Source organism: Phalacrocorax aristotelis, chromosome 2 (assembly GCF_949628215.1).
Source record: "Phalacrocorax aristotelis chromosome 2, bGulAri2.1, whole genome shotgun sequence".
NCBI lineage: Eukaryota > Metazoa > Chordata > Aves > Suliformes > Phalacrocoracidae > Phalacrocorax > Phalacrocorax aristotelis.
Genome location: NC_134277.1, coordinates 148704490 through 148722936, shown reverse-complemented (window position 1 = coordinate 148722936; position 18447 = coordinate 148704490). Strand labels below are relative to the sequence as shown.

The following is an 18447-nucleotide window of genomic DNA, read 5'->3' as shown; positions in this document are numbered from 1 at the left end:
CGCCAACCGCTGCTGCCCGCCGCTCCTGCCCCGGGCCGTTGGGCCAACGGCTGTGGGGGCGGCGGCGGTAGCGCGGGGTGCGCTGCGGCCGGGCAACGTGGCCTCTCTGTGGGGGCATCGCGCGGCAGCCCCGTGGCCCGCCCCCGCCGGCCTCCGCCATCCCTCCTTCTCTCCTTCCCTCCCGCCCCTGGCGAGGGCTGCCCTGCGCGGGGGTGCTTCTCGCGGCCGCCGGCCCCCGGGGGGGCTCTGAGCCACGTCTTTGTCACTTCGGGGAACCGCGATAAAAGAAGAGTTGGTCTTTAACGTTATCAGAGTGTTGCGTATGTGGTTGCAAAGGTATTCCTGCGTGGCTGGCTAGATGCTGAGCTGTAAATTTGAAAGCTGCTAAAAAATTCTGCTGAAGTAGCTTCTGACAGGGTGTAGCTCAGCTGGCAGTGGGCCTTGCCAGTGCCTCGCTCTGTCCGCCCAGATGCTTCAGAAAGTGCTTGTGGATGTTAGCTGGCTGCCCTCTGGGCACAGTGTATTCGTTCACTGCTGGTGTGCAGCAGAGGGAGGGAGGAAGATGTTGCTTAAAACAATGTAAGATTTTCCAGAGCTCTGTGTGTGCCTCCAGTTTCACCACAATCGACAGACTCAGTAGATGAAGTAAAGGGAGGCTTTGTCCCCTTCTCACTGGGAGGTCTGGGGAACTGCTAAGAAGGCACCATCAGTCCTTTCAAGTCCCTTCAAGCCCCTTCAACTCTAAACCATATCACCCAGTTCGTTCTTTCTGCTCTCTTTAAATAATCTTCCCTTACAGACTTCCTGTTCTGCTGGTAGAGCTAACCTGCCAGCTGCTGGTTTCTCTACTGTTTTCTGTACCGTTGGTTCAGGCAATGAGGACATGGGTGCTAGGAGGATGGCTCTTGCAGGGAGGCACTGGTATCCTAGCACTGCTAAGGTGTTGCTCAGATGGGGACTGACACCCTTATGCTGGCAGAACCTGCATTCAGTAAGAAAAACTCAATATATGCAATCGTGGTTTTAATTTTAAGCACCATTTCAAAACCATTTGTGTAGCAAAGAGTTACACCTTTCAATATAGCTTTCTCTCTAAAGCAGAAACTGGAAAATAATGTTCATTTGCAGTCACTCGTAAAAGCAAAACCGTGAGCGTGGCACGCTGGGAGAGGTCAGGTTACGAAGATAGCCAGTGCCATTTCCTTTCAGAACACATTCAGGTTTTGGCATTACAGACTATGTACTCAATGGGGAGTATGCCACAGTGAGAATGAAACATTTTTAAACTATGCATATTAACACCCACGCTTACTATAAAAACTGCCAGAGTGGCTCACCCACACCATCCCCCCAAATGCACAACAGGCCTGTGTGTGGCTGTTGCGTTAATGGGGAAAAATCAGGGAAATTGGCAGACTGCTGAAGAAGAACATCTGTCTTCATAAAAACATTATTATGTAACTTCAAATTTAGGAATAATATAAACATAATATATTTCTAAAAGAAATGTTTGCAGAGATAAGTACTTCCCTGTTCAAAAATGTCATTAACCCTTAGCTACTAAATTTTTAACTTGGATTCCTTTGGATCAGTTAGTTTTCCCAAAGAGATCTTTTTAAATCTTAGATATTTCATTGCTACAGCAAATGTAGCACTGTTACTAAAAAAGTTTGTTAGGGAACTACATTTTTTTAAATGAATGCTTTTATTTTCTTTTACAGATGTTAAGGATTAAACGTATCAGTCACATCATCTGACAATTTGCAAGTTTACTAGTGTCACTTCTTTACATTTAAAGCAATTTCCATCACTTCATGGTCGATTGTTGAATTGTGCAATAACTTGGGTTTTACTTTCGCAGAAGAGATTTTGCCCTCGACAAGTGTTGGATTCTGGTCGAAGTAGAGATTTTATAGTTTCAACCACAGAAAAATTGCAGGGTTTTACTATAAAATTCAGAAGAAAATTTCTATACTGCTGCTACAAATTCATATTCTCCTCTTTGAAATTTCATCATTAACTGTCTTGAAACTCTAGACAAGAGGGGGCAGTTCCATCATTAGATACATTTTCCATTTCTTTGCAGTATCCCTGAGCATCTATTTTTGGTAAAACCTAAGTATTGTCTAAAGGGTTTGCCTAAACTTAGGCAAATGTGTATCCTAGGGTGTATGAAAATCCATCCCCTTTCCAAAGTAAGTAGGCAAGTAGTCATGAAAGCCTCTTTTCTCTCTAAAGGTCGTCCAGGCTGAAGTTCTACTCTCCACTGCCTCTGCCAGCATACCTTAAATTCCTTCCCTCATGCATGTTAAGGCTTGATATGCCTTGTAGAGGAAATTTCCAGACTCGTGATCTTGGTGAGAGGCCTTTGTAGGAAAATTCAACAAACTGACTTTTAACAAACATATAATATGTTAAAAAAATATTCAGAACTGTGAAAAGGTGCATACCCAAAGCAATTTTTTTTGGAAGCAGCAGCCAAGAGAGGCGAAGCGCAGCAGTGACTGCCTAGGGCTCCCTGAGCTTAGAGAAGGCTGTGGAGGTTTGACCTTCTGCTGGGCTGGGCGGTTTTTGTTGCTCCCCTGATAACACTCCAGGGCTTCTGTCTCCTTTGGCACCTGTCTGTGAGGCACTGACCTTCACACTGGAGCCCGGCAGGCTGATGGGACCTTTGGGGGGGAAGAACCCCCAGTCAGCCTAGAGGAAAACCCACCTCAGGTCAAAAGCTGGTTGGTTTGTTCAGTCCTGTAAAGAACTTTGAGGTGATAAAGAATGTGTGACTTTAGCCTGATGCTGAGAAATTCCCTGGAGAGAAGATCCTGGGTTCTTCTCTCTGGTGGTGGCATCAGTTCCTCCTTCCTGGGGTGTTTCTGTATTTGATGATGACGGGTTAATATACACAAGCGATGCTGGGAATAGGTACCAGAGCCCAGTTTTCTCTGTCCCTGCCAGTCGAGTGAGCTAACCAAGAGGTTACAGAGCCAGGCTTCCTTTTGCTCTCTCAGTTATTTTTTTTTCACAGTAGCACAAGTGAACAGAAGTATTGGAGTTCAGCTTCCCCCCATGACTCGCGACAGAAAAGACTGTAGATTGCCAATAAGGCCATTCTCCCAGGAGAGAGCAGATTTAAAGTGAGGGATTACTTATATTTTGGAAGGTTGGGAAGGAGGTGACCAACCCATCTCTTCTCTTTCCCAAATAAAGAATCTTGACTCTGTGATTTAACTATAAGGCTCTAGATACAAGTTATCCCAATTTTTATCTCTTCATTCAGCCACACCCTAAAGAAAGCAGGGCCTGCTGCTGCACTTTGGCAGGAAGTAAATCCCCTCAGTAAGCACAAGGGGTGCCTGGGATTCAGATCTCAGGGGGATTAAAGCACTCTGTTCTGGCTCCTACATCCCAGTTTCCTTTAGGTGCCAGCTGGATGCCTCTGCGTACCTTTAGCTGCAGACAACAGGGCAACTCCAGCATGTAGAGAGACAGGGTTGTGAATAGACTCAACTCTGCATCAATGAATGTATCTAGAGTTAAAATACTTAAGAACTTCTGGAACTGCCATTTGGTTGCAGTTGAGCAACTTTTAGCAGCAAATATGGATATTGGTGCTTAAACTCTACTTAAAATGTGTTATAGGTAATTATGATCCATATTGGCCCTCAGTTATTACTGATTTTAATAGATAAAATAGGTGCATAAACTAAACTAGAAAATAGTATTAAAATTGCCAGAAAAAAAAAAATCCCTAGCTTTTTTATATGGGAAGAAAGCTTATGCTTTGTATTCCCTATAATCTTCATATTCCTTAACTGCAAATTAGGGGGATGATAATGGGATCTGTTCATTATACAACTAATTTATCACTTCATAACTAAATAGAAAATCTTCATTTCCATCCTGTAGTATGCAGCCATTAAGTAATCTTGCTTGACTTACATGCACAGACTTTCTCATGTTTCTTATGTTTCTTATTAAGGAAAGAAGAATTATATGCACTAAATCCAAATTATTAGAAGGTGGATCTTAGGCATAGTGTTAGCATTTTAATTCAAATCCTCTAAATACATGAGTATCTAGCATGTTGCTTTATAAAATAGTTATATAAAATAGCTTGTCTGTATATGTCTGCATGTATATGATTTACATTTAGGGAAATAGGAAAGTACATAGCATGGGAAGATAAGGTCAGGAAGTTTTCTTGTGGAAAGCATTTAGGAAAGCAAAGGATTTTTTTTCTAGAGTTTGTTTTTTGTTTGGTTTTTTTTTTTTTCAGGGGGAGAATCAAGAAACTGTTCTTTGTTCCTTCATACTTCAGCATTTGTTACAAGAATGTCTACCTATTGATAAAATGTGAGTTTCTTTTCTTTTTTTCATGCCTTTGCCATGTCTCATTTCAGGCAGAAAAGAACTTAATAGAAGGAAAATCGTGAAACAATCATGAATCCTCCCTTTTCCTGGTTTAAAACAATTCAGCAAAAAAGATCTGTTTTAGCTCAAAAACTTATGTACCAAGCCCAATTGGCTGTTGGAAGTGTTGAGCTCCCAAAATCTGACTAAAATCAAGGCCAGCTTCAGACAAACTTTACTGTCTTAGTAAAATTTGGATCAGGACATCTAGTTCCCAGTTTTGATGGGTGAAAAAACCCAACAGCTGGTTTTGAATATAACTGCATAAACTTATGTATATAGTCTAGAGGAGACATCAAAGAAGGGAAATGAGGAAGTGAAATACATACATCTTTTGATTCTTTATCAAGTTTTCCTGTTTACCTCATGATAGTGAGGAAATATTTTAAGTCATCTTTATCATCACAGCAGTCAGTAGTCAGAAGCGAGGCATAGATAATACTCTTTCTGATCTTTATTCAGCAGAGGAAGAATGGTCCTCTTCCATCCATTGACTGTTTGATGAAACACCTCCTTGCAAAATATATGTCAACAGGTATTTTGAAATGTAATCTGAACTACTCAAATATCAGGAAACTGATTCAGGATTTAGGCAGAAATTTATCTCAGAATGTAATGCACATAGAAAACTTAACAAACATTAGCTAGACAGGAGCATTTTTCAATACAGGTTACAAAAAAAAAAAAAGATTTTCTAATGCTTAACTGCTACTGCCACTTCCATCGTAGGATCCAAGGGCATTGCATTCCACTTACTTACACCTGTACTGGGGCTAACAACTTCTGCTTGTGTTCAGCAAAAGCAGCATTCCTGTTAATGGAAACTTCATTAAAAGGTCCACCTTGGAAAGTGTTAGAAAATAGCATTTAAGATGCTGCTCAGCTTTTCCATAACAGAGGAGGTAAAAAGCAGAGGACATTTATACAAATCAGTGAACTGCTCTGGACCTTACATTTTTGGGGATGCCTCTGTTTCTTCTGCAAGATAGCAGAAGTACATGGCGTATTTATTCTGGTTTTCCTTTCTCAGATGGAAAAAACTGAACTGCCACTGCCAGCTCTGGGGAGCAGATGATGAGCTTTTCACTATGATTTCCAGTGCCATTACTTTCCAAGGAATTAAACATTGCTTTTGCTCTCTGCACTAGATGTAAAAACTCAACACTGCACCGGCTTTGTACACAGACAGTTGAAGGGAGCTGGTCAGGGAAGAGGCCAGGTTGTTCTGCTCTTGTCAGTAATTCACCCACAGGCTGACAGTCACAGATTTTATCAGCAGTAACTTGATACTTTACCTCAGGACCAATGATTAAAAGAATGGATAACCTCTTTCCTAGTAACTCCAATAAACAGAAATCAGCAGGGCTTTCTCAGAGGGATATTTTTTATGATCATTTTTAAGAACATTTTTAAGAATAATATTGTTTGGATGGAAAGCATCATGGTAAATGCGAAATACACTAAAGTGAGATTAGGCCTTTTCTCATTCTGAGCAGAATGCTGATTAACCTATTCATTACACTAACGTGGTGAAGTATAAATTATTTATGAGGAAAGGAATTAATTTTTCCTCATATTGGGCTGCAGTCATTATGAATTTGGCTCTGCAGCCACAGCTGTTTCTTTCAGAAACTGAATAGCTGAGAAAAACACGCCAAGTAGAACACAACTCTGATTTCAGTTGCAAATACTTAGACATTTAAAGGAAGCCAGCAGGTAAAAGCATTGGATATTTTTCATTGCTCCAGTGAAAACTCAGTCACTAGTTAAGTTAAAGCCAAATTATCAAGGTGCCACAATCACTACAATTAAACATACTCCATTATGTGAAAGGAAAGATGAGGACATGGGCTAGGTAGTCCAGAGCTGTCACCCCAAATGACCCTCCGGAAAGAAGTGAAAAGCATCAATAATTTTTTAATAGCACTGATGGACTCTTACTGGATTTAGACAGACTTCATGTATACCTGTTCTCCAAGTGATAAAAGTTCGTACTGAAACATTATGTCAGTAAACAAGAAAGAAGAGGAATGGGAAAAAAAGAATAGAATAAAAAACTCGATTGAAAAACCTGCGGCAGCAAAATGATAAGGTTCTACCCAAGATGTGTGTTTAAATTTGATGTCTCAGCAGAATTTCTTAGAATCATAGAATCATTAAGGTTGGAAAAACCTCTAGGATCATCAAGTCCAATCGTCAACCCAACAATACCATGTCTCCTAAACCATGTCCTGAAGTGCCACATCTACACATTTTTTTAACACCTCCAGGGATGGTGACACCACCACCTCTCTGGGCAGCCTCTTCCAATGCCTGACCACTCTTTCAGTAAAGACATTTTTCCTAATATCCAATCTAAACCTCCCCTGATGCAGCTTGAGGCCATTTTCTCTCATCCTATCGCTTGTTACTAGGGAGAAGAGACTGACCCCTGCCTCACTACAACCTCCTTTCAGGTAGTTGTAGAGGACAACAAAGTCTCACCTCAGCCTCCTCTTCTCCAGATTAAACAACCCCAGTTCCCTCAGCCGCTCCTCATAAGGCCTGCTCTCCAGACCCTTCACCGGCTTCGTTGCCCTTCTCTGGACACGCTCCAGCACCTCGATGTCATTCTTGTAGTGAGGAGCCCAAAACTGCACACAGTACTCGAGGTGCGGCCTCACCAGTGCTGAGTACAGGGGCACGATCACCTCCCTGCTCCTGCTGGCCATGCTATTCCTGATACAAGCCAGGATGTTGTTGGCCTTCTTGGCCACCTGAGCACACTGCTGGCTCATGTTCAGCTGGCTGTCAACCAACACCCCCAGGTCCTTTTCCTCCAGGCAACTCTCCAGCCACTCCTCCCCAAGCCTGTAGTGTTGCATGGGGTTGTTGCAACCCAAGTGCAGGACCTGGCATTGGCCTTGTTAAACCTTATACAATTGACCTTGTCCCATCGATCCAGCCTGTCCAGGTGCTTCTGCAGAGCCTTCCTACCCTCGAACAGATCAACATTCCCACCCAATTTGGTGTGGTCTGCAGACTTACTGAGGGTGCACTCAATCCCCTCATCCAGATCATTGATAAAGATATTAAACAAGACTGTCCCCAACACTGAGCCCTGGGGAACCCTGCTTGTGACCAGCCACCAACTGAATTTTTCTCCATCCACCACAACTCTCTGGGCTTGGCCATCCAGCCAGTTTTTTACCCAGCCAAGAGTACAGCCATCCAAGCCATGAGCTGCCAGCTTCTCTAGGAGGATGCTGTGGGGAACTTTGCTAAAGCCTTGCTGTGGAGGCTTTAGTAAAGTCCAGGTAGACAATATCCACAGCCTTCCCCTCATCCACTAGGCGGGTCACCTGGTCATAGAAGGAGATAAGGCTGGTCAGGCAGGACCTGCCTTTCATTAAGCCATGCTGACCAGGCCTGATCCCCTGGTTGTCCTGCGCATGCCTGGTGAGCTCACTCAAGATAAACCACTCTATAACCTTCCCCAGTACCGAGGTCAGGCTGACATGACTGTGTTTCCACAGATCCTCCTTCAGGCCCTTCTTGTAGATGGGTGTCACATCAGCAAGCCCCCAGTCGTCTGGGAGCTCCCCTGTTAACCAGGACTGCTGGTAAATGGTGGAGATTGTCTTGGCAAGCTCCTCCACCAGCTTCCCCAGTACTCTCGGGTGGATCCCATCTGGCCCCATAGACTTGTCAGTGTCCAGGTGGAGCAGAAGGTCATAAACTGTTTCCTCCTGGATTATGGGGGGTTTATTCTGCGATCTGTCCCTGCCTTCCAGCTCAGGGGGCTGAATACCCTGGGGATAACTGGTCTTACTGTTAAAGACTGAGGCAAAGAAGTCATTTAGTACCTCAGCCTTCTCATCCTCGGTGGCGATATCCCCCTCCACGTACAATAGGGAATGGAGATTTTCCTTCGCTCTTTTTGTTGTTAATGTATTTGCAAAAAAATTTTTTGTTATTATCTTGGTGATGTTACTCTTCTATAACATTTTTTGACTGGGGAAATAATTATCAAACAAATTAGAATCTAATCAGTTGCAGTTCATGGTATATTTCAGACCCCTCAGGGCCTGACTAAGGGAGAGGCTAAGCCAACTTTTTTTCTGTTGGTCTTTCACTGACAGCAGGACTATTCAGTACACTGTCACATACAATTTGAATTAGTGCGCATCCAGAGCTATACCAATTTACTCTAGCTTTTATCTGACCCATTATTTCAATGTTGATTTACAAACTGATTTTATTTTTTATTTTTTACAGGCTTGTCAACCAAAACACCAAGCCAAATCAGCCACTATATTGTATACATAGGGTTGCCATCTAAAAGAAGTATACACCCACAGCTGAGGTAACTCACATCAATCCTAAATTGTCACTTCTTAGCTATCTAGTTCTGGGTGTTGTCTGCCTTTGTAAGGAATTGATGCATTTTATGGCATTGAAAAATCTGAAATTTTGAAGAAAAAGTAGTTAATGCATCTATCTGTCCGTATATGCTATAGGTATGGGACCTTTAACAGCACAGATCATCTTATTTTTCAGTGTGCGAGAAAAACCTCAACAGGACAATAATATTCTGGCTGAATCCTGAATGTTACCGCTAGTTTTCAACCAAATGAGTAGAAACTGAGATTGTGCAGATTGTTTGCAAAACAACGCCATCCTGCGCATTTGAGAATAAAACCTGCAGTTAAAACAAAATATGAGGCCATGAAGGGGACATATGGATTCCTCACAAAACCATCTCCCATTGCTGGTATGACCGCAAATCTAACTTCGTTCTTAGATCCATCAAGTTACCTCTGACAAGTCCACTCCAGTGTAATTTGGATCTGCATATGTTGCCAAACATGCTTTTTGCCTAACTACCGAGTGGAGGTTGCACTGGTGTGACTAACAGAACCCACTGGGGGAACACGGGGCGTTGGGCTGTTTACACCAGAGAGCAGCCTGCATTACCCTGAGATGGGAGCTGCTGGTGTGTGTCTGGAAGGTGGTCACTCTCTCCTCTTCCTTCTGGGTCTCTGAATGCTCTTGCATTTTAAGCCAGTCTGTGCAGAACCATTTATTTTTGGAAGAACACAAAAGAGCTATTTGTCAAGCCTTTAACTTCAGATTGGTCAGCACAACTTTCTGAAAATTCATACAGCGTTGTGTTTATTCTGTGCCAAGCATGAGCTGCCTACACTGCACCTGCACTTCAACTGTCATGTTCTAGGGGGAATCTCAAATGTTTACTAATCAGACAACAAGCCTTCCACAGTTCAGTGTATGAATACCTTAAGTCTGGCCCTCTCCCACCACAGTGAAGGAAATCAAGTGGAAGCTCTGGTGCAAGTACTTGTATGCCCATGGCACACTGCAGCCATTCATCAGGCAAAGACTTTTAAAGTCACATGCAAAATATTGAATATCAGCAAAGACCTCCAAGAACAAAAGAGTAAGAATACACAGGATATTTTACAGCCTTGCCCTGTATTAGACATACACAAAGCTAGGGTACATTCTGCTCGATTGTGTGAAGAAACATTCTATACTCCATCCGTTACTAGCATCGGGTAAATCAAGTCTAGAATAAAGAGCTCAGAATAAATATACATATATGCAATTCAAACAGAACATACTCATTGCAAATGAAGTTGCAATCAAACATTGAATTAACATACTCAATGCAAATAAACTGCTTATAAAACACTTCCACTTAGAAACCCATCTTGTAAGTGTAAAGAATTTTCTTCTGACGTCCAACGTTATTTAACAGTGTAGAGGCAATGACATACAGCAAGTATGCTCAAACTGGCACAAAGGTAGATTTAAAATGGTACAGCAAAGTGCCTCAGAAGGAATATCTGTATACTGCAGCAGATTCCTGATCCTGGCTCCTGCAATGTTCCAGTCCCAGCAGGAACTCAGTCTTGTGTAGACAAAAGGTCTTTGTGACCTGTTACATCTCATCCTGTTCAGCATTGTCGGTATTGCCCAGTTTACCCTGACTTTTGTCTAGTGCCAGACTTTGCCTTCGCCTATTTCTGGACTCCTCTCTTATGTCTGTTCCCCAGTTTGCAGTCTGAGCAGAGAAGTTAATAAATGCTCCCAGCCCAGCACCGATAGTCCTGTGGCTGCCATTTCACACCAGCCCTGTGCAGCAGGTGACTGACTCAGCTGAGCCCCAGCCCCAGCTGCCTGACTTCCCCGTGACCAGGCAGCCTGGGAAGCAAGCACTTTGCTTGGCAGCAGAGCACACTAGTTTTCTCTTCTAAAGCCGAGGGGCTGGGAGGCAGCGGTTGGGTTGGAGACCCGGGGGGAGCAGCCAGCACCCTCCCGACGTGTGAGGCGCAGGGCCTCCAGGTGGCTCCTCTTTAAGGGCTTACACTGGGGAATGAGACGCAAACCCACTGGCACAGGCACGACTTTCTAAGCAGCCAGAGAAGACTAGCTCCACACTGAGTGAGTTTTTAGAGTATTCTACTAATTAGGAGGATTAAGATCTATGTTGAGTCTATTCATTTTTCACAGTAGCTGATTCACAACAGTATCTAATTTCTCATTCAGTTCCCGCTTATGCTTCTCCTCCACTTCACTGTTTATTAGACACTTACCTTTAATTGAAGCCGGCAAAAATTAAACGTTCTCACTTTAGAGCCCCTTGCCTGATCTCCTCTATTCATCAACTTTATTTTCGCAGCTATTTACAGACCTGGCTGATGTTGCAGTTCCAGATACAAGAATTTAAAATGTATCATCCTAAGAGACTTATGTTGGCAAATTATTGTATCGCACTTAAATTTCAAAAAGCCCCAATGACCCGCATAATTAAAAATTACCAGTAATATGGGCAAAGCTAGAAAACCATAGTTGTGGATCAGAATAGTGACTCTTTTAATTCAGAGAATTATTGATGAAAGATATGACTGCCTGGTTTTGTTTGAAGAAATCATCCTCCTATGAATTACTGAGTGAATATTTGCAACGCAAGTCAGAGACTTCAAGCCACTCACACTCTCTTGTTCATCACGTTTCTTTTTGGAAAATATGAGCAAGTCTGCACAACCATATAAAATTATGAATTATTAAAAGCTGGAATAGGTGACACCATATTATAGTGCAGTGATAGAAGAGCCTTAGAACCACAACTTCACATTTTTTTTTATTAAAATAACAGTAAGTTTAAGAAATCAATGCAGTGCAAAGAAACTTCAACTCACCATACATGAAAAATAATGATTTTCCATCCCTAAGTATGGAAATTGCATTCCAATCCTGACATGATTGACATAATACAGAAACAGAAACACTGCATCGCAGATGAACGTCAAAGTTAAAGACTGGCATGCTGGGCGAGGAAGGTTCTTATTCTTTGCAAGAGTTCTTTCTTTACACTGTCTGGTACCAAGGCTGAAACACAAATAAGAAAGCAGAAAGTAGAAAACACAAAATGTAAAAGGTTGGTATTAGCATATTTTCCAACAATTATTACCTGTTCTTTGTTCTTGCAATTCTGTTAATACCTAAAGTACCTGAAACTACTTGATTTTCATATAACGTATCTATGTTTCTCCCATTTAAAACAGGCTAAAATTGAAGTCTATTGAGAACACTGTTATTGGCAGATTTTGCCTAGCCACAGTCAAGAAAATTGGAAAATTAGAGGGAAAGGATTATGGAAGAGTAAACAGGATATAATCGTCATAAATTAGGCTGATTATCCTACTTTTTTTCCTCACAAATTTAAGACCATGAAAAAAATCTCAACCATGACCTGAGTAAGGGTTTTCAGCAAGTTATTTTGAAGGCCTATTTTTATGAAGACTTAATAAAGTTTCTCCCACTAACATCAAAGCCTATTAGAGAGTCCAAGAACTCCTCTAAAAAGAAGACTGCAGGATTTCCTTAAGAGATTCCATTTTTCTGTATCTGTACACTATGGCCTTTCCTCTACACTAGTCCTGTTAGTTCAGACTTTCCATCTCAAAAAGAACTGGAATTTTAAAACATCTCTACATCATATCCCAAGTTTTCTTGGGACCATTAAGTCAACTACAAAGATGAATACAGACTCATGACTAAATAATGTAACCTGCAAAATTAGTCTACACACACAGCTCATTACGGATTTTGAGTGGCTGTTACACAATACAAATTCACGTTTTATTTGTAGTTAATATCAAGCTACTAACGTTCTTCCTTTACTCCAACACAGGCAAGTTCATAGTGCTGCTTTCAAGTTACTGATGAAATACAGGTAGGTATAATTATTGATGTACTACCACATCCAGGTTTACATTTTCTTACCTCTGCCTTTGGGAGTGATTTCTGCCACCAAATCATCAACAGTGACATGCTCTAATCCTTTTTCTTTAATGACATCTGGGGAAGACCAAGACAGATCTTTTAATCCATTCATTAGAAGACAAAACCTGTGCCAATGATTAAGAGACAAAACCTGCATGCGTAGGTCATCAGAGAAGATGAAGTAGCTTGTGACCTAAATGTGGGTTATGAACTCAGTACCCGTACTGCATTGTACGGCGGATTTGGTCTCTCGTTCATACTGTTGGTTTAAGTATGGGAACTTGTCATTACTGATGCACCTTGATCAGCTTGTATCTTAAAATCAAATGTTACCAAGTTTAAGCTTATCTGAGCATTACCAGATGCACATATTACCAGTGTTGTAGCAGTTCACAAGTTGGTCCGCTTACCTCTTCAACACATTATTTACATAATAGTGAGAAAGAGGTGCAATTGGAAAAAGACTTTGGAACATACAAAAAGGGAGAGCACAGAGACAGTAAATACTTACTGCTCTTCCTAACTGGTTAAATAACATCTCTCTATATATGTTAGCAAAGTAAAAAAAGTGTATCTGAAAGAAAGGTATACATCTACAGCAAAATAAAAGCTATGATTAAGATATGTATTAATCATATGGTATACCAGTATTTAAACAAATTGTCTACTTATACAGCCTTGAGGACTACTGAAAAATGCAGAAGTCAGTGCTGAGATGAAACCGCAATTCAGTAGCATAAAACTAAAATATTTTGTCTGAAGATTAAAGTTTTTAACAATATGTCAGTACATAGCATTGATTGTCCCCAAGACACTAAAAGTTTTCTGAACTGACGACATATGGACTATTCGTAAACTGTTTTTCTTGGCTGAATTCCCTGTAGAAAATAATCCTGGATCAAGCTATGTCAGGGGAGGTTTAGACTGGATATTAGGAAAAATTTGTTTACTGAAAGAGTGGTCAGGCATTGGAAGAGGCTGCCCAGAGAGGTGGTGGAGTCACCATCCCTGCAGGTGTTAAAAAAACGTGTAGATGTGGCGCTTCAGGACATGGTTTAGGAGGCACGGTAGTGTTGGGTTGATGGTTGGACTTGATGATCCTAGAGGTCTTTCCAACCTTAATGACTCTATGAAAGTTCTCTAACGTTTCCAAGTTGTATACGACTGTATTTGCTCCGTTTTCCTTTATGTTGGTTCTTATTCTCCTTTTGTAAGGAATGATCTCTCTCCAAACAAAAAGCTGTATCCTCATGAATATTTAGGGAACCAATCCCAATACTTTTCTCAGAAGCTCTAGAAGTTTCAGATCAATTAAAACTTCAGAGAAGTGGTAGGGTTTGTTTTGGTTTTGGGTTTTTTTTTTTTTGCCAAGATGGCAAGACACTTCCTTGCATGCAAATCCAACTGCCAGGGATACCTTCTTCTTGCCCAAGTCTCATTTAAATTGACTGTTAGACAGCAAAGCTTTCACCTGGGACTTCTATTTGGCCAGAACCTCAGCTGATTATAAAGGATATTAGTTATTTGACCACCATTACCTTTGCAGTGTGCCTTCAACTGATCCTTCCAGCCGCATTCAATTAATTTGGCTCTCAGCAACTCTTTAAGGCTGTTAAGACAATTACAAACTTATCAAGAACAGCAAACATTCACACTGAAGTGTATTTAAGCTGTCAGGAAAGTTAAGCTTACAATTACTACACATAGCAGAACTCCCAGACCAGCAGCAGAAATGGCCGAACAGCGTGTGAATCCTAACCCGAATAGATACCAATTTCACTTTACCATGTTGGACTATGAGGAATCAGCAGCTCAGGAGCTAATTCACAGTATTTCTTCAGGCAGCATTGATGCTGCAGCCACAGAAAAGAGGTAGGAGCCCTTGAATCATTTGAACTGCCCGAGTCTACTCTGTTAGCAAATGTATACTAATTTTCAAAATTAGAATATTTCACCTAAAACTAGGCCTCCAAAATAAATAAAACCTTCCCCTGTCCTTTCTGAAAGGAGAATTCTGTACTACTGTCTTCAGCTGCAGGTTTCTCTCCCCAGTTACACTGTACCTTGTGTTGGGTGATGATGAAGGGATCATGTATCTTATCTTCCTATGCGTAGTTAGCAATTATAAGCATGAGCATCAAGGATTCAGGCATTAAACACAGAAGACACACAACAGCCTGCTGCAATGATACATCTACTCCATTTATCAAGAGAGAATATTGACAGCTAGCTAAAAATAATGAAAATTAGTAGCGAAAAAGAGAATGAAAAATTCAAGTAAGATATGATAAAATAAGTTTCAGCATCTTCATCCTTTATTCCATCAGCTAGCAAGCCTACATATTTTGTACCATCCCGAGTAACTGTAGCAAAATTCTGACTCTAGCAAAATTCTGTGTAGGTCTAATTCTTTTTACTCAGTGAATTGTGTGGAGGGCAGATGAACTGATGACAAAAGGCAGAGTAACAGTACAGGTGAAATTCACCACTTCTGGGCATTTCTTAATTCAAGAAATCTGAGTGCTCTGTCCCTGATCAGAGTACAGCTCTGATAAAGCTTGTTTATAGAACAGCTTTTGACACCAAGTCAAAACTCTCCTTACTCTTAGAGTAAAATAGGTCCCAACACCACTTCAAGAAATCGCACAGAGCCTCAGCAGAGCAAGCCATGTCCAAGGGGGTGGTCACAACCAGGAAAGAAGTAGAGCACAGACACCACGGCAGGCTACAAAAGGTTACACTAGGTGCAGGGCTATGCAATCACCTAGGAAGAAGACTCCTTCTCACACAAGCCTTGAGAAAATGAAGGAGACAGAGCTTTTTGTGCATGGTGTTAGAAACATAGTAAAATGATGAGGAATGAAATGTCATAAGCACGCTAGTGATATGTAAAGGGAATGCAGATAGACTGAAGAGACAACAAAAGGCCAAAAACTAGCTGCCAGGCTATATTTCATAAGTTACTTGTTTGTCTTTATTGGGATCTCTGCCATGACTTGCACAAGTGCTGTTTTGTGTTCCACTGGGTATTTCCTTCCCTAACAAGAGAAGGGATAGGAACACAAGAAAAACTTAAAAAGGAAAAAGGTAAGTTTTGTCTCATTCTCTTTATCAGGAAATAACAAGATTTAACTGCAGCAAGTTGTATTGAATGGTGATTTTTAGATGAGCGAAGACCTTTCCAACACAATATACCAGAATAAGAGAAAGCTTTAAAGTTTGTACGCCAAACACCCCATCCTTTATTTTCTAGACTTCTCTTTTCAAGCGTAAAACTAGAAAAACACTGTTCAAATGACAGAAATTAATTTTTTATATAACTTTATATAAGGCTTCCATGTGCAGGCGTTCGAAAATATTTAGAGTTAAATTTGCTTCATCTTTGCTTCTAGGTATAGCTCATGTTTGATAATATTTAAAGTCTCTTACTGGCACGGAGGAGGAAGCCTACTTACCGTTCTCGCTCTCCCGTTTCTATTAGCTTTTGGTTAATGGTTGCTCTCATCTGGGCATCTTTATTCATTTTGGAAATCTAGGTTTTCCCCAAACCTAGGGGAGAGTTTTGACAAATACTGGCGTCATTAACACCACAAAAAGAGGAGCCACTCGCACAGAGTTACCCGCACGCCCGCAGTCGGGGCAGCAGCAGCAGGCGGCCAGCCCGGGGGCCGAGCGGGCACTCCGCAGCCTCCGAAGGGCACGGACCGCCTGCCCCAGCGCCCGGGCACCGGCAGGGCACCGGGCCGCGGCCTCCCCACTGCCCGCCTGCCCGCCCGCCCAGCGGCTCCCCCACCGCGGCCCAGGCCCCGGCTCACCCGTCCCCGGCGGCAGAAGGCGGAGCCGCCCCCGGACGCACAACCCGCCTCCTGCCCCGCCCCGCGGGCGCCGCCGGGAAACGTAGTCTGGAGCCGCCTCACCGTCTCGCCCGCTGTCGCTGCCGCTCCCGCCGCCCGCAACGCCGCCACTGCCGCTCCCGCCTGCACTACTGCCGCTCCCTCCGTCCTGCCCGTTCCGCTGCCGCCGCCCGCACTACCGCTCCCGGCCGGCCCCGGCCCCGGCGCCTCCCGCACTACCGCTCCCGGCCGGCCCCGCCCTTCCCGTGGCGCTCCGCGCGCCCGCCGAGTTGCCGCCTGCTGCCGAAGTTTTCCGCGGCGCCGCGGCATGGCGGGCGCCGCCCACTGCTCGCTGCGGCCCAAACGCCTGCTCCTGGACCCCAAGTTCGAGGGCTACAAGCTGTCCCTGGAGCCGCTGGCCTGCTACCAGCTGGGGCTCGACGCGGGTGAGGAGCGGGGGGCGGGTCGGGGGGCGCTCGCCGAGCCTGCCCGTTTACCCAGCGGCCCGGCCGGGCTCTCCAGCGGCGGGGGAGGGCACCGGCCCGGCCGCGCTTCCCTCCGTCCCCTCGCGGCGCTCCGCGGGCCGGCCAGCGGCCCCGGCGCAGGGGAGCGCCCGGCCCGCCTCACCGCAGGCCTGCGCGCCGATCCTCCGCAGGGCGGCGGGCCTGGAGCGGACCCCGAGTCCCGTCCCGGTTTTCTCTCGTTGTAATTGGATGCAGTGTTGCGGTTCCCACCCTGCCCCCGGCCTCTTGTGGCTTCGTGGTGGGCTCTGGCCTGTCAAGTCGTTGTCTCGCAGCTGTCTGCCCTGTGCGCTTGAGCTGTTTCTCAGCGCGTGAGGAAGCCTGTGTGCTAGGCGTGGCCTTGCCCTGTGCACGCGCGGCGAGGCCGGGTGGCCGGCTGAGGCAGCTCGGAGCGGTGGTGTCTGGAATGGGTGCGTGGGGCTGGAGGAACTGTGTATGAAATGAGCATCTTCTACAAACCCTAGCGAATTAACCGCTTTTCCTTCTTACCCTGCCCACGGTTCAGAGGCGCGTCGTCAGGCTATTCATTCCGTGCTCTGCTTTTTCTGCTAAGCATTATTAGCATCCAGTAATGGGGTGGTTTCACTGAGAAGAACGTTAACAATACAAAGTCATGTTGTGTCTGTGCCTACAGCTTTAGCCGTGCCCCCTGCAATCTTTTGGCATTCTAACTTTATCGATTTGTGAAATTTAGGTCTTTTGTAAGGTGGATTAGTTTCCTTTTTTTATAAAGCTAGGACAGTCATACGATTTGGGTGGACTGACCTCTGCCTCTGTATATTAACTGAACAATATACCTGCCTACAGAGTTATCCATTATGTGTTACGTTTGCGTTGAATACGTTGTATTAACAGTGGAACAGAAAGGTATGTTTGCTATGGTGAACAGTCAGCAGTAAGATGGAAGTTGTATGTGAATTGTGTACTGAAGGACGACTGAATGAGTTAGGTGACACTGTATAAGTGTCTATGATAGAACTGGAAAATTCAACAAGAGTAACATTTTTGTTTATGTAGTTTGACATTTTTACTGTCACATTGATGTAGGTGTCGCCTTTTAAATGACAGTCCAAATGTAAGTGAGTGTATGTGTGTTAGGGGTGTACTACAGCTGCGTCAAAGATGGCAACAGTTAGCACAGCAAAGATACAGTCTCTTAGCTTGTCCTTTATTTGATGTTCTACTTATGGTCAAACAAGCTATGCGGTTCTTGGATAGTCAACTTTGCACCTATTCTAAATAGATGATTACAGATTTTCATTAAATATTTGAATGATTGAGTTGCTAATGGAGAGATGGATCTAGTCAGTTCTTGTCCATTCAGATATTTTATGTAATAGTTAACAGTAACTTTTGCGATAGAAGGTGGGTATGTGTGCCTGGGATCTTTTCTTTAT

General features: G+C 43.4%; 2 protein-coding genes and 1 long non-coding RNA gene across 6 annotated transcripts in view; 2 read left to right on the top strand and 1 right to left on the bottom strand.

Annotated features, from left to right (window-relative positions):
* Nucleotides 1-32: 32 nt before the first annotated feature.
* On the top strand, nucleotides 33-10507 carry LOC142053658 (uncharacterized). The gene is made up of 4 exons (XR_012659293.1): nucleotides 33-336; nucleotides 4274-4350; nucleotides 8665-8752; nucleotides 8947-10507. It is a non-coding gene; the product is annotated as an uncharacterized LOC142053658 (long non-coding RNA).
* ENY2 (ENY2 transcription and export complex 2 subunit) lies at nucleotides 9861-17416 on the bottom strand. 4 transcript variants are annotated; one of them, XM_075085626.1, is made up of 5 exons: nucleotides 17264-17416; nucleotides 16152-16245; nucleotides 14235-14305; nucleotides 12697-12771; nucleotides 9861-11799 (listed from the first exon to the last, which is right to left on the bottom strand). In XM_075085626.1, exons 2-5 carry the CDS (start codon nucleotides 16217-16219, stop codon nucleotides 11723-11725), a joined length of 291 nt encoding a protein of 96 aa, XP_074941727.1. In that variant the 5' UTR covers nucleotides 16220-16245; nucleotides 17264-17416; the 3' UTR covers nucleotides 9861-11722. The 4 variants fall into 4 exon arrangements, with proteins under 4 accessions (XP_074941727.1, XP_074941726.1, XP_074941730.1 ...); XM_075085625.1 differs by having other exon boundaries at nucleotides 17157-17407; XM_075085629.1 differs by lacking the exon at nucleotides 17264-17416 and adding an exon at nucleotides 16614-16741.
* The window catches only part of NUDCD1 (NudC domain containing 1), a 58345-nt gene continuing 56479 nt past the window's right edge, over nucleotides 16582-18447 (top strand). The window contains exon 1 of the mRNA XM_075085620.1: nucleotides 16582-16975. Coding sequence (XP_074941721.1) covers nucleotides 16858-16975 — 118 coding nt within the window. The 5' untranslated portion in view covers nucleotides 16582-16857. The remainder of the gene's footprint in view (nucleotides 16976-18447) is intronic.